The sequence below is a fragment of the Coregonus lavaretus genome (genome assembly GCF_964263955.1).
Source record: "Coregonus lavaretus genome assembly, chromosome: 18".
In the NCBI taxonomy this organism is placed as follows: domain Eukaryota; kingdom Metazoa; phylum Chordata; class Actinopteri; order Salmoniformes; family Salmonidae; genus Coregonus; species Coregonus lavaretus.
Window position 1 is genome coordinate 393,457 of NC_140005.1, and position 16,065 is coordinate 409,521.

The 16,065-nt window shown below is 46.5% G+C and overlaps 1 protein-coding gene across 1 annotated transcript in view; it reads right to left on the bottom strand.

Annotated features, from left to right (window-relative positions):
- The window catches only part of nsd2 (nuclear receptor binding SET domain protein 2), a 53,208-nt gene that overhangs the window by 8,891 nt on the left and 28,252 nt on the right, over positions 1–16,065 (bottom strand). The window contains exons 14-19 of the mRNA XM_084182475.1: positions 15,670–15,872; positions 10,286–10,389; positions 9,819–10,088; positions 6,669–6,785; positions 3,345–3,486; positions 1,178–1,284 (exon numbers count right to left, since the gene is read on the bottom strand). Coding sequence (XP_084038601.1) covers positions 1,178–1,284; positions 3,345–3,486; positions 6,669–6,785; positions 9,819–10,088; positions 10,286–10,389; positions 15,670–15,872 — 943 coding nt within the window. The remainder of the gene's footprint in view (positions 1–1,177; positions 1,285–3,344; positions 3,487–6,668; positions 6,786–9,818; positions 10,089–10,285; positions 10,390–15,669; positions 15,873–16,065) is intronic.

A 16,065-nucleotide genomic window follows, 5' to 3' on the forward strand; every position in this document is an offset into this window, starting at 1 on the left:
CTGGCCACCAGAGGTCTGGACAGGAAACAGTCAGATAGGGTTCTGGCCACCAGAGGTCTGGACAGGAAACAGTCAGATAGGGCATGGCCACCAGAGGTCTGGACAGGGAAGAACAGTCAGATATGGGTCTGGCCACCAGAGGTCTGGACAGGAAACAGTCAGATAGGGGCATGGCCACCAGAGGTCTGGACAGGAAACAGTCAGATAGGGTTCTGTCCACCAGAGGTCTGGACAGGAAAGAACAGTCAGATATGGGCCTGGCCACCAGAGGTCTGGACAGGGAAGAACAGTCAGATATGGGCCTGGCCACCAGAGGTCTGGACAGGAAACAGTCAGATAGGGTTCTGGCCACCAGAGGTCTGGACAGGAAAGAACAGTCAGATATGGGTCTGTCCACCAGAGGTCTGGACAGGAAACAGTCAGATAGGGGCATGGCCACCAGAGGTCTGGACAGGGAAGAACAGTCAGATATGGGCCTGGCCACCAGAGGTCTGGACAGGAAACAGTCAGATAGGGGCATGGCCACCAGAGGTCTGGACAGGAAACAGTCAGATAGGGGCATGGCCACCAGAGGTCTGGACAGGAAACAGTCAGATATGGGCCTGGCCACCAGAGGTCTGGACAGGGAAGAACAGTCAGATATGGGCCTGGCCACCAGAGGTCTGGACAGGAAACAGTCAGATAGGGTTCTGGCCACCAGAGGTCTGGACAGGAAACAGTCAGATAGGGGCATGGCCACCAGAGGTCTGGACAGGGAAGAACAGTCAGATATGGGCCTGGCCACCAGAGGTCTGGACAGGGAAGAACAGTCAGATATGGGCCTGGCCACCAGAGGTCTGGACAGGAAACAGTCAGATAGGGTTCTGGCCACCAGAGGTCTGGACAGGAAAGAACAGTCAGATATGGGTCTGTCCACCAGAGGTCTGGACAGGAAACAGTCAGATAGGGGCATGGCCACCAGAGGTCTGGACAGGAAACAGTCAGATAGGGTTCTGTCCACCAGAGGTCTGACAGGAAACAGTCAGGTGGGGGCAGACCCCATGTTTGGGCTGTTAGATGGACCTCAAGAATTCCATCTGTTCCTTGGGGTATCATCTTTCAGACTTTTAAAAGGTGTTATAAAGTATGGATGTTCTAAATCTACTTGTCTTGTATGTACCAAGAGAAGCCAACTCACCTTGGGCCGGTCTCCAAGGAAACCACTACAGTTGGGAGCCCCACAGCGACACACAGTCTTCTCATTACCAAGGCAATCCAGGTTGTAGTTGAAGGTCAGCTCTGTACCTGCAGACCACAACACACTAGAATATTATTACAACTTCCCTTGAGCAAACCACCAAGACAACAGCATTAAACATCTCTGGCCTGTCAATAAACCAAACCACCAAGACAACAGCATTAAACATCTCTGGCCTGTCAATAAACCAAACCACCAAGACAACAGCATTAAATATCTCTGGCCTGTCAATAAACCAAACCACCAAGACAACAGCATTAAACATCTCTGGCCTGTCAATAAACCAAACCACCAAGACAACAGCATTAAACATCTCTGGCCTGTCAATAAACCAAACCACCAAGACAACAGCATTAAACATCTCTGGCCTGTCAATAAACCAAACCACCAAGACAACAGCATTAAACATCTCTGGCCTGTCAATAAACCAAACCACCAAGACAACAGCATTAAACATCTCTGGCCTGTCAATAAACCAAACCACCAAGACAACAGCATTAAACATCTCTGGCCTGTCAATAAACCAAACCACCAAGACAACAGCATTAAAACATCTCTGGCCTGTCAATAAACCAAACCACCAAGACAACAGCATTAAACATCTCTGGCCTGTCAATAAACCAAACCACCAAGACAACAGCATTAAACATCTCTGGCCTGTCAATAAACCAAACCACCAAGACAACAGCATTAAACATCTCTGGCCTGTCAATAAACCAAACCACCAAGACAACAGCATTAAACATCTCTGGCCTGTCAATAAACCAAACCACCAAGACAACAGCATTAAACATCTCTGGCCTGTCAATAAACCAAACCACCAAGACAACAGCATTAAACATCTCTGGCCTGTCAATAAACCAAACCACCAAGACAACAGCATTAGACATCTCTGGCCTGTCAATAAACCAAACCACCAAGACAACAGCATTAAACATCTCTGGCCTGTCAATAAACCAAACCACCAAGACAACAGCATTAAACATCTCTGGCCTGTCAATAAACCAAACCACCAAGACAACAGCATTAAAACATCTCTGGCCTGTCAATAAACCAAACCACCAAGACAACAGCATTAAACATCTCTGGCCTGTCAATAAACCAAACCACCAAGACAACAGCATTAAACATCTCTGGCCTGTCAATAAACCAAACCACCAAGACAACAGCATTAAACATCTCTGGCCTGTCAATAAACCAAACCACCAAGACAACAGCATTAAACATCTCTGGCCTGTCAATAAACCAAACCACCAAGACAACAGCATTAAACATCTCTGGCCTGTCAATAAACCAAACCACCAAGACAACAGCATTAAACATCTCTGGCCTGTCAATAAACCAAACCACCAAGACAACAGCATTAAACATCTCTGGCCTGTCAATAAACCAAACCACCAAGACAACAGCATTAAACATATCTGGCCTGTCAATAAACCAAACCACCAAGACAACAGCATTAGACATCTCTGGCCTGTCAATAAACCAAACCACCAAGACAACAGCATTAAACATCTCTGGCCTGTCAATAAACCAAACCACCAAGACAGCAGCATTAGACATCTCTGGCCTGTCAATAAACCAAACCACCAAGACAACAGCATTAAACATATCTGGCCTGTCAATAAACCAAACCACCAAGACAACAGCATTAAACATCTCTGGCCTGTCAATAAACCAAACCACCAAGACAACAGCATTAAACATCTCTGGCCTGTCAATAAACCAAACCACCAAGACAACAGCATTAAACATCTCTGGCCTGTCAATAAACCAAACCACCAAGACAGCAGCATTAGACATCTCTGGCCTGTCAATAAACCAAACCACCAAGACAACAGCATTAAACATATCTGGCCTGTCAATAAACCAAACCACCAAGACAACAGCATTAAACATCTCTGGCCTGTCAATAAACCAAACCACCAAGACAACAGCATTAAACATCTCTGGCCTGTCAATAAACCAAACCACCAAGACAACAGCATTAAACATCTCTGGCCTGTCAATAAACCAAACCACCAAGACAACAGCATTAGACATCTCTGGCATACCATCTTTTTTATTTTACAATAACGACCTGACCAAGGTGGTGGTTGATTCTCACCAGCAGGGATGTCACAGACCGCGAACAGCCCAACCCTGGTATCTCCGTTCACCGTCCATTTCTGCGTCTCACAGTTGGGCTGGCAGCTGTGGTTCATGAAGCGGGAGTAATTCCCTTTAGGGCCGGCGTCTATGATCCGATCCTGGAAACAACACAGGTCAGGCTGGTGAGGTATGCAGTAATATTATAGGAACAGAAAAAGACAGATACAGTTATAGATGTGTAGTATTAAGATAGAGCTACAGTTATAGATGTGTAGTATTGTTTTCTGTAATGTCACAGAGGTCTTGAGTGTAACATCCCCAAAGCAATACTGTTCCTCTGGCTCCAGCAAATCAGGGACACTGCCACAGACAGACAGGTCCTCTCATGGAGGAGCAGACAGCTTTTCTCTGTCCTGGCACCCCAATAGTGGAACCAGCTTCCCCCTGAAGCTACGATAGCAGTCCCTGAACATCTGAAAACAATTTCACAGCACCACCCACATCACCCCCAAAAAGATTTGGTGAAACACTTGCACTTTACTTTTTTCCCCACTCACTAGCTCTGATACTATCAGCGTAAGTATATTTTTCCTTAATAAAGTAGCTATGTCTGTGATATGTGGTTGTCCCACCTAGTTATCTTATTAAGATGAATGCATTAAGTCACTCTGGTTGAGAGCATCCGCTCAATGACGAACATGTAAATGTACTCCACCTGGGAGGATAGAGTAGAGTAGTGTACTACACCAGGGAGGATAGTGTAGAGTAGTGTACTACACCTGGGAGGATAGAGTAGAGTAGTGTACTACACCAGGGAGGATAGTGTAGAGTAGTGTACTACACCAGGGAGGATAGTGTAGAGTAGTGTACTACACCTGGGAGGATAGAGTAGAGTAGTGTACTACACCTGGGAGGATAGTGTAGAGTAGTGTACTACACCTGGGAGGATAGAGTAGAGTACTACACCAGGGAGGGTAGTGTAGAGTAGTGTACTACACCAGGGAGGATAGTGTAGAGTAGTGTACTACACCTGGGAGGATAGAGTAGAGTAGTGTACTACACCAGGGAGGATAGTGTAGAGTAGTGTACTACACCAGGGAGGATAGTGTAGAGTAGTGTACTACACCTGGGAGGATAGAGTAGAGTAGTGTACTACACCTGGGAGGATAGAGTAGAGTAGTGTACTACACCAGGGAGGATAGTGTAGAGTAGTGTACTACACCAGGGAGGATAGTGTAGAGTAGTGTACTACACCAGGGAGGGTAGAGTAGAGTAGTGTACTACACCAGGGAGGGTAGAGTAGAGTAGTGTACTACACCAGGGAGGATAGTGTAGAGTAGTGTACTACACCAGGGAGGGTAGAGTAGTGTACTACACCAGGGAGGGTAGAGTAGAGTAGTGTACTACACCAGGGAGGGTAGAGTAGAGTAGTGTACTACACCAGGGAGGGTAGAGTAGAGTAGTGTACTACACCAGGGAGGGTAGAGTAGTGTACTACACCAGGGAGGGTAGAGTAGAGTAGTGTACTACACCAGGGAGGGTAGAGTAGAGTAGTGTACTACACCAGGGAGGGTAGAGTAGAGTAGTGTACTACACCAGGGAGGGTAGAGTAGAGTAGTGTACTACACCAGGGAGGGTAGAGTAGAGTAGTGTACTACACCAGGGAGGGTAGAGTAGAGTAGTGTACTACACCAGGGAGGGTAGAGTAGAGTAGTGTACTACACCAGGGAGGGTAGAGTAGAGTAGTGTACTACACCAGGGAGGGTAGAGTAGAGTAGTGTACTACACCAGGGAGGGTAGAGTAGAGTAGTGTACTACACCAGGGAGGGTAGAGTAGAGTAGTGTACTACACCAGGGAGGGTAGAGTAGAGTAGTGTACTACACCAGGGAGGGTAGAGTAGAGTAGTGTACTACACCAGGGAGGGTAGAGTAGAGTAGTGTACTACACCAGGGAGGGTAGAGTAGAGTACTACACCAGGGAGGGTAGTGTAGAGTAGTGTACTACACCAGGGAGGGTAGAGTAGAGTAGTGTACTACACCAGGGAGGGTAGAGTAGAGTAGTGTACTACACCAGGGAGGGTAGAGTAGTGTACTACACCAGGGAGGGTAGTGTAGAGTAGTGTACTACACCAGGGAGGGTAGAGTAGAGTAGTGTACTACACCAGGGAGGATAGAGTAGAGTAGTGTACTACACCAGGGAGGATAGAGTAGAGTAGTGTACTACACCAGGGAGGGTAGAGTAGAGTAGTGTACTACACCAGGGAGGGTAGAGTAGAGTAGTGTACTACACCAGGGAGGGTAGAGTAGAGTAGTGTACTACACCAGGGAGGATAGTGTAGAGTAGTGTACTCCACCAGGGAGGGTAGAGTAGAGTAGTGTACTACACCAGGGAGGGTAGAGTAGAGTAGTGTACTACACCAGGGAGGGTAGAGTAGTGTAGTGTACTACACCAGGGAGGGTAGAGTAGAGTAGTGTACTACACCAGGGAGGATAGTGTAGAGTAGTGTACTCCACCAGGGAGGGTAGAGTAGAGTAGTGTACTACACCAGGGAGGATAGTGTAGAGTAGTGTACTACACCAGGGAGGGTAGAGTAGTGTACTACACCAGGGAGGGTAGAGTAGAGTAGTGTACTACACCAGGGAGGGTAGAGTAGAGTAGTGTACTACACCAGGGAGGGTAGAGTAGTGTACTACACCAGGGAGGGTAGTGTAGAGTAGTGTACTACACCAGGGAGGGTAGAGTAGTGTACTACACCAGGGAGGGTAGAGTAGAGTAGTGTACTACACCAGGGAGGATAGTGTAGAGTAGTGTACTACACCAGGGAGGGTAGAGTAGTGTACTACACCAGGGAGGGTAGAGTAGAGTAGTGTACTACACCAGGGAGGGTAGAGTAGTGTACTACACCAGGGAGGGTAGAGTAGTGTACTACACCAGGGAGGGTAGAGTAGAGTAGTGTACTACACCAGGGAGGGTAGAGTAGAGTAGTGTACTACACCAGGGAGGGTAGAGTAGTGTACTACACCAGGGAGGATAGTGTAGAGTAGTGTACTACACCAGGGAGGGTAGAGTAGAGTAGTGTACTACACCAGGGAGGGTAGAGTAGAGTAGTGTACTACACCAGGGAGGATAGTGTAGAGTAGTGTACTACACCAGGGAGGGTAGAGTAGTGTACTACACCAGGGAGGGTAGAGTAGAGTAGTGTACTACACCAGGGAGGGTAGAGTAGAGTAGTGTACTACACCAGGGAGGGTAGAGTAGTGTACTACACCAGGGAGGGTAGTGTAGAGTAGTGTACTACACCAGGGAGGGTAGAGTAGTGTACTACACCAGGGAGGGTACCTTGTCGATGGTAAGCATGTAGAAGTGAGTGATGTCATTCTCCTGGTAGTCCTTGATCCTGGTGCGACATTCCTCTTCATCGATCAGCTCTCCGATGTACTCATTCACAAACTCCCCCTGCGGAGAGGCATCCACCAATCAGAGCACTTATTCACCTTCACCAATCAGATTACTGATACCCATGTAGTGCTTTGAAAGGCTGGTCATGGCTCACATCAACACCATTATCCCAGAAACCCTAGACCCACTCCATTTCGCATACCGCCCTACCAGATCCACAGATGACGCAATCTCAATCGCACTCCACTTTGCCCTTTCCCGCCTGGACTAAAGGAACACCTGAGAATGCTGTTCATTGACTACATCTCAGCATTCAACACCATAGTGCCCTCAAAGCTCATCACTAAGCTAAGGACCCTGGGACTAAACACCCTCTCTAACTGGATCCTGGACTTCCTGACGGGCCGCCCCCAGGTGGTAAGGGTAAGCAAAAACACATCTTCCACGCTGATCCTCAACACGGGGGCCCCTCAGGGGTGCGTGCTCAGTCCCCTCCTGTACTCCCTGTTCACCCACGATTGCGTGGCCAAGCACGACTCCAACACCAACATTAAGTTTTCTGACGACATAACATGTGGTAGCCCAGATCACCGACAATGATGAGACAGCCTATAGGGAGGAGGTCAGAGACCTGGCAGTGTGGTGCCAGGACAACAACCTCTCCCTCAACGTGACCAAGACAAAGGAGATGATTGTGGACTACAGGAAAAGGAGGACTGAGCACGCCCCCATTCACATCAACAGGGCTGTAGTGGAACAGGTTGAGAGCTTCAAGTTCCTTGGTGTCCACATCACCAACAAACTATCATGGTCCAAACACACCAAGAAAGTTGTGAAGAGGGCACGACAATGCCTATTCCCCCTCAGGAGACTGAAACGATTTGGAATGGGTCCCCAGATCCTCAAAAAGTTTTACAGCTGCACCATTGAGAGCATCCTGACTGGTTGCATCACCGCCTGGTATGGCAACTGCTCGGCCTCCAACCGTAAGGCACTACAGAGGGTAATGCATACGGCCCAGTACATCACTGGGGCAAAGCTTCCTGCCATCCAGGACCTCTATACCAGGCGGTGTCAGAGGAAGGCCCAAAAAATTGCCAAAGGCTCCAGTCACCCTAGTCATAGACTGTTCTCTCTGCTACCGCACGGCAAGCGGTACCGGAGCTCCAATTCTAGGTCCAAAAGGCTCCTCAACAGCTTCTACCCCCAAGCCATAAGACTGCTGAACAATTAATCAAATGGCTACCAGGACTATTGGCATTAACCCCCCCCCCCCCCCCCTTTGATTTACACTGCTGCTACTCGCTGTTTAATATCTATTTATAGTCACACCTACATGTACATATTACCTCTACTAACCTGTAGCTCCACACATTGACTTGGTACCGGTACCCCCTGTATATAGTCTCATTATTGTTATCTTATTGTGTGACGTTTTATTTAGTAAATATTTTCTTAACTCTATTTTCTAAAAACTGCATTGCTGGTTAAGGTCTTGTAAATAAGCATTTCACTGTAAGGTCTACACCTGTTGTATTCGGCGCATGTGACAAATAAAGTTTGATTTGATCATCTATAAACTACTGTAATAAATCCTCTCCTCACCTTTTGTATAATAATATAAACAATATAATATCTATAATATATTTATGCAAAGTGTTATGACATGTTTATCATGGCTGTGACATGGCCATAGCAGTGCATTCAGACCCCTTCCCCTTTTCCACATTTTGTTACGTTACAGCCTTATTCTAAAATGCATTAAATAAATAAAAATTCCTCATCAATCTTCACACAATTCCCCATAATGACAAAGCGAAAACAGGTTATACATTTTTGCAAATGTAAAAATAAAAAACTGAAATACCTTATTTACAGTATTCAGACCCTTTGCTATGAGACTCGAAATTGAGCTCGTGCCTCCTGTTTCCATTGATCATCCTTGAGATGTTTCTACAACTTGATTGTAGTCCACCTGTGGTAAATTCAATTGATTGGACATCATTTGGAAAGGCACACACCTGTCTATAAAAGGTCCCACAGTTGACCGTGCATGTCAGAGTAAAAACCAAGCTATGAGGTCGAAGGAATTGTCTGTAGAGCTCCGAGACAGGATTGTGTCGAGGCACAGATCTGGGGAAGGGTTCCAAAACATTTCTGCAGCATTGAAGGTCCCCAAGAACACAGCGGCCTCCCGAGTGGCGCAGCGGTCTAAGGCACTGCATCTCAGTGCTAGAGGCGTCACTACAGACCCAGGCTGAATCACAATCTGCCGTGATTGGGAGTCCAATAGGGCGGCGCACAATTGGCCCAGTGTCGTCCGGGTTTGGCCGGGGTAGGCCGTCATTGTAAATAAGAATTTGTTCTTAACTGACTTGCCTAGTTAAATAAAGGTTAAATACAATTTTTTTTAAATAATCATTCTTAAATGGAAGAAGTTTGGAACCACCAAGACCCTTCCTAGAGCTGGCTGCCCGGCCAAACTGAGCAATCGGGGGAGAAGGGCCTTGGTCAGGGAGGTGACCAAAAACCTGATGGTCACTGACAGAGCTCTAGAGTTCCTCTGTGGAGATGGGAGAACCTTCCAGAAGGACAATCATCTCTGCAGCACTCCACCAATCAGGCCTTTATGGGAGTGTGGCCAGATGGAAGCAACTCCTCAGTAAAAGGCACGAAAGCCCGCTTGGAGTTTGCCAAAAGGCACCTAAAGGACTCTGATGAAACCAAGATAGAACTCTTTGGCCTGAATGCCAAGCGTGACGTCTGGAGGAAACCTGGCACCATCCCTACGGTGAAGCATGGTGGTGGCAGCACCATGCTGTGGGGATGTTTTTCAGCGGCAGGGAGACTAGTCAGGATCGAGGGAAAGATGAACGGAGCAAAGTACAGAGAGATCCTTGATTACAACCTGCTCCGCATTTGAAAAAATTCTAAAAGCCTGTTTTGCTTTGTCATTACGGGGTATTGTGTATAGAATGAGAGAAAAAAAACATTTAAATCCATTTTAGAATAAGGCTGTAAAGTAACAAAATGTGGAAAAAGTCAAGGGGTCTGAATACTTTCCCAATCCACTGTCTATAGTAAATATACCTTCTTAATATCCCGTAGAGCCACCAGGCCCCAGCCCTTGCCAGCAGTCTTGATGATCTTAGTCTCTGGGTAGTGTCTCTTGGTGAATTCCTGGTTGCAGCATCGCTCTGCGTTGGGACAGACCTGAGGGTGGCACTCGTACATCAACATCCTGTTCAGGCATTCTGACTCAAACCCACATGGCTTCTCGTCCGTGGGCTTACAGTTACACTTGGGGATCTCCGACACGTCGGCTGTATAGACATGCACCCGGCCACATGGCTTGTTGATCTGCAGCACACACACAGGGGAGAACAACTATTACATACATGTAATATATCAAAACTGGACTAGGTTGGACTGAGTTTGATGGACTAGGTTGGACTGAGTTTGATGGACTAGGTTGGACTGAGTTTGATGGACTAGGTTGGACTGAGTTTGATGGACTAGGTTGGACTGAGTTTGATGGACTAGGGTTAGGGTTATACCTTGATGTATTTGTATGGAGGGGGTTTCCTGTTGTTCTCCAGCGCCTCCTTGGCCTCCCGTTCCATCTTGATCTCCTTGAAGCGAGTCTCCGCCTCCAAAAGCGCTGGAGAGAGATTATATTGTTATATTATATTAATAACATATGTAGTTATATTATGTTGTTAGTTACAGTGCATTCGGAAAGTATTCACACCCCTTGACTTTTCCTCATTTTGTTATGTTACAGCCTTATTAAAAAAAATTTTTTATATCTATCTCTCTCTATCTACACACAATACCCAATAATGACAAAGCGAAAACAGGTTTGTATAATTTTTGTCAAATGTATTAAATAAAAAAATAGAAATTCCTTATTTACAGTATTCAGACCCTTTGCTATGAGACTGGAACTTGCTCAGGCACATCCTGTTTCCACTGATCATCCTTGACAATGCATGTCAGAGCAAAACAAATACTGCCCTGCTCTGCCTTCTTAACAGCACTATCAACAGGGCAGGTCCTACTGTTCAGTCGGGAGAAGTCTGTCCATAATTAAGCGCTGCTCTACCTTCTTAACAGCACTATCAACAAGGCAGGTCCTACAGGCCCTAGTTTGGTCACACCTGGACTACTGTTCAGTCGTGAGGTCAGGTGCCACAAAAAGGGACTTAGGAAAATTGCAATTGGCTCAGAACAGGGCAGCACGGCTGGCCCTTGGATGTACAAAGAGAGCTAATATTAATAATATGCATGTCAATCTCTCCTGGCTCAAAGTGGAGGAGAGATTGACTTCATCACTACTTGTATTTGTGAGAGGTATTGACATGTTGAATGCACTGACCTGTCTGTTTGAACTACTAGAACACAGCTCAGACACCCATGCATACCCCACAAGACATGCCACCAGAGGTCTCTTCACAGTCCCCAAGTCCAGAACAGACTATGGGAGGCACACAGTAATAATAATATGATAATAATAATATGCCATTTAGCAGATGCTCCAAGCGACTTAGTCATGTGTGCATACATTTTTACGTATGGGTGGTCCCGGGGATCGAACCCACTACCCTGGCGTTACAAGCGCCGTGCTCTACCAATTGAGCTACAGAGGACCACAGTACTACATAGAGCCATGACTACATGGAAGTCTATTCAACATCAAGTGACTGATGCAAGTAGTAAAATTAGATTTAAAAAACTGATAAAAATCCACCTTATGGAACAGCAGGGACTGTTAAGCAACACAAACATAGACACACTATAACATACGCACTATACACACACACGTACACATGGATTTTGTACTGTAGATATGTGGTAGTGGTGGAGTAGGGGCCTGAGGGCACACAGTGTGTTGTGAAATCTGTGAATGTATTGCAATGTTTAAAAAATTGTATAACTGCCTTAATTTTTTCTGGACCCCAGGAAGAATAGCTGCTGCCTTGGCAGGAACTAATGGGGATCCATAATAAATACTAGTCAGGATCGAGGGAAAGATGAACGGAGCAAAGTACAGAGAGATCCTTGATGAAAACCTGCTCCAGAGTGCTCAGGACCTCAGACTGGGGCGAAGGTTCACCTTCCAACAGGACAACGACCCTAAGCACACAGCCAAGACAACACAGGAGTGGCTTCGGGACAAGTCTCTGAATGTCCTTGAGTGGCCCAGCCAGAGCCCGGACTTGAACCAGATCGAACATCTCTGGAGAGACCTGAAAATAGCTGTGCAGCGACGCTCCCCATCCAACCTGACAGAGCTTGAGAGGATCTGCAGAGAAAATTGGGAGAAACTCCCCAAATACAGGTATGCCAAGCTTGTAGCGAAATACCCAAGAAGACTCGAGGCTGTACTCGCTGCCAAAGGTGCTTCAACAAAGTACTGAGTAAAGGGCTGTCATGTGCCTTTTACTGAGGAGTGGCTTCCGTCTGGCCACTCTACCATAAAGGCCTGATTGGTGGAGTGCTGCAGAGATGGTTGTCCTTCTGGAAGTTTCTCCCATCTCCACAGAGGAACTCTGGAGCTCTGTCAGATTGACCATTGGGTTCTTGGTCACCTCCCTGACCAAGGCCCTTCTCCCCAGATTGCTCAGTTTAGCCGGGCGGCCAGTCTTGGTGGTTCCAAACTTCTTCCATTTAAGAATGATGGAGGCCACTGTGTTCTTGGGGACCTTCAATGCTGCAGAAATGTTTTGGTACCCTTCCCCAGATCTGTGCCTCGACACAATCCTGTCTCGGAGCTCTACAGACAATTCCTTCGACCTCATAGCTTGGTTTTTGCTCTGACATGCACTGTCAACTGTGAGACCTTATATAGACAGGTGTGTGCCTTTCCAAATAATATCCAATCAATTGAATTTACCACAGGTGGACTCCAATCAAGTTGTAGAAACATCTCAAGGATGATCAATGGGAAACAGGAGGCACGAGCTCAATTTTGAGTATCATAGCAAAGGGTCTGAATACTTATGTAAACACATTTTTTTATTTGTATGTGCCAAAAAAAAAATATATATATATATTGTCATTATGGGGTATTGTGTTTAGATTGATGAAAACATGTATTTAATCAATTTTAGAACAAGTCAAGGGGTCTGAAAACTTTCAGAATACACTGTATGTAAACTCAGCAAAAAAAGAAACGTCCTCTCACTGTCAAGTGTTTATTTTCAGCAAACTTAACATGTGTAAATATTTGTATGAACATAACAAGATTCAACAACTGAGACATAAACTGAACAGGTTCCACAGACATGTGACTAACAGAAATTGAATAATGTGTCCCTGAACAAAGGGGGGGAGGGTCAAAATCAAAAGTAACAGTCAGTATCTGGTGTGGCCACCAGCTGCATTAAGTACTGCAGTGCATCTCCTCCTCATGGACTGCACCAGATTTGCCAGTTCATGCTGTGAGATGTTATCCCAGTCTTCCACCAAGGCACCTGCAAGTTCCCAGACATTTCTGTGGGGAATGGCCCTAGCCCTCACCCTCTTGGGATTGAGATCCGGACTCTTCGCTGGCCATGGCAGAACACTGACATTCCTGTCTTGCAGGAAATCACGCACAGAATGAGCAGTATGGCTGGTGGCATTGTCATGCTGGAGGGTCATGTCAGGATGAGCCTGCAGGAAGGGTACCACATGAGGGAGGAGGATGTCTTCCCTGTAATGCACAGCGTTGAGATTGCCTGCAATGACAACAAGCTCAGTCCGATGATGCTGTGACACACCGCCCCAGACCATGACGGACCCTCCACCTCCAAATCGATCCCACTCCAGAGTACAGGCCTCGGTGTAACGCTCATTCCTTCGACGATAAACACGAATCCGATCATCACCCCTGGTGAGACAAAACCGCGACTCGTCAGTGAAGAGAACTTTTGCCAGTCATGTCTGGTCCAGCGACGGTGGGTTTGTGCCCATAGGCGACGTTGTTGCCGGTGATGTCTGGTGAGGACATGCCTTACAACAGGCCTATAAGCCCTCAGTCCAGCCTCTCTCAGCCTATTGCGGACAGTCTGAGCACTGATGGAGGGATTGTGCGTTCCTGGTGTAACTCGGGCAGTTGTTGTTGCCATCCTGTACCTGTCCCGCAGGTGTGATGTTCGGATGTACCAATCCTGTGCAGGTGTTGTTACACTTGGTCTGCCACACACACACACACACACAGGTCTGGAAAAATGTAAGAGACCACTGCAAAATGATCAGTTTCTCTGGTTTTACTATTTATAGGTATGTGTTTGGGTAAAAATAACATTTCTGTTTTATTCTATAAACTGACAACATTTCTCCCAAATTCCAAATAACAATATTGTCATTTAGAGCATTTATTTGCAGAAAATGACAACTGGTCAAAATAACAAAAAAGATGCAGTGTTGTCAGACCTCGAATAATGCAAAGAAAATAAGTTCATGTTCATTTTTAAACACAATAATAATGTTTTAACTTAGGAAGAGTTCAGAAATCAATATTTGGTGGAATAACCCTGATTTTCAATCACAGCTTTCATGAGTCTTGGCATGCTCTCCACCAGTCTCTCACATTGATGTTGGGTGACTTTATGCCACTCCTGGCGCAAAAATTCAAGCAGCTCGGCTTTGTTTGATGGCTTGTGACCATCCATCTTCCTCTTGATCACATTCCAGAAGTTTTCAATGGGGTTCAGGTCTGGAGATTGGGCTGGCCATGACAGGGTATTGATCTGGTGGTCCTCCAACCACACCTTGATTGACCTGGCTGTGTGGCATGGCGCATTTCCCTGCTGGAAAAACCAATCCTCAGAGTTGGGGAACAATGTCAGAGCAAAAGGAAGCAAGTTTTCTTCCTGGACAACCTTGTACGTGGCTTGATTCATGCGTCCTTCACAAAGACAAATCTGCCCAATTCCAGCCTTGCTGAAGCACCCCCAGATCATCACCGATCCTCCACCAAATTTCAGTGGGTGCGAGACACTGTGGCTTGTAGGCCTCTCCAGGTCTCCTTCTAACCATTAGACGACCAGGTGTTGGGCAAAGCTGAAAATTGGATCAGAGAAGATTACCTTACTCCAGTCCTCTACGGTCCAATCCTTATGGTCTTTTGCAAACCTCAGCCTGGCTCTTCTTTGCTTCTCATTGATGAAGGGCTTTTTTCTAGCTTTGCACGACTTCAGCCCTGCCCCTAGGAGCATGTTTCGAACCGTCCTCGCTGTGCACTTCACCCCAGCTGCCATTTGCCATTCTTTTTGTAGGTCACTTGATGTCATCCTACGGTTGTTGAGTGACATTCGAATGAGTTGGCGGTCATCCCGGTCAGTAGAGAGTCGTTTTCGCCCTCTGCCGGTCTGTAGCTTTGTTGTCCCCAATGTCTGCTGCTTGACCTTGTTCTTATGAACCGCCGTCTTTGAAAATTTAAAGATGGAAGCAACCTGACGCTCACCGTTTCCCTCTGCCAGTAAAGCCAGAATTGAACTCTTCTTTTCCTCACTCAAAATGTTCTCATGGTCAAGTTATTTTTGGATTAATATTACTTTTGAGGTACTATTAGCACTGTTTTTGCCATCCAGCTGGACCTATTGCAAGAGGATAGTGATGACCACAGCAGTGGTTTTTATACTTTTCCTTGTTAAATAAGATTTGGTTCAGGTGATCACCTAATCAGTACCTAATTCAGTAGAATGAGGTGTGCCTGTGTTGGAATTCAACAGACACTGGAATGGCTGTCATACATGTAGAGATGCTGATTTAAGAACAATTTGCAGTGGTCTCTTAATTTTTTCCACAACTGTGTATATATAACACACACTATTACCCCCCCCCCCGCCCCTAAGGTGCACATATAATTTTTTAGGGGGGCAGGTCAGATTTAGGGAAACCCCTAGCTTAGAGGATCCAATAAGATGGGGGTTGGCTGTATATTCCAGCTCACCGTTCCTGAAGACCTTCCCTATCCCAGTCTTCTGGAACCTGCTGCCCCGGTCTCCCTCCATGTAGGGGAACACTCGGCCCTGGTGCGTCCAGAAGTAGTCCTTAGAACCGAAGAAGAAGACGGGGAACTCTCCGATCTCGTGGCGAAGGTGCTGGATGTTGGTGGGGATGTTCCGAGGATGCTGGATCTCTGCAGGCCACCACCTGGACAGGGTTAGGGTTAGTTAGGCCAGGGAAGAGAAGAGGCAGTGCTCTACACAAACATACTGCTGACTGACCTGTAGTTGCCCATGTCTCTGTACTGACCTGTAGTTGCCCATGTCTCTGTACTGACCTGTAGTTGCCCATGTCTCTGTACTGACCTGTAGTTGCCCATGTCTCTGTACTGACCTGTAGT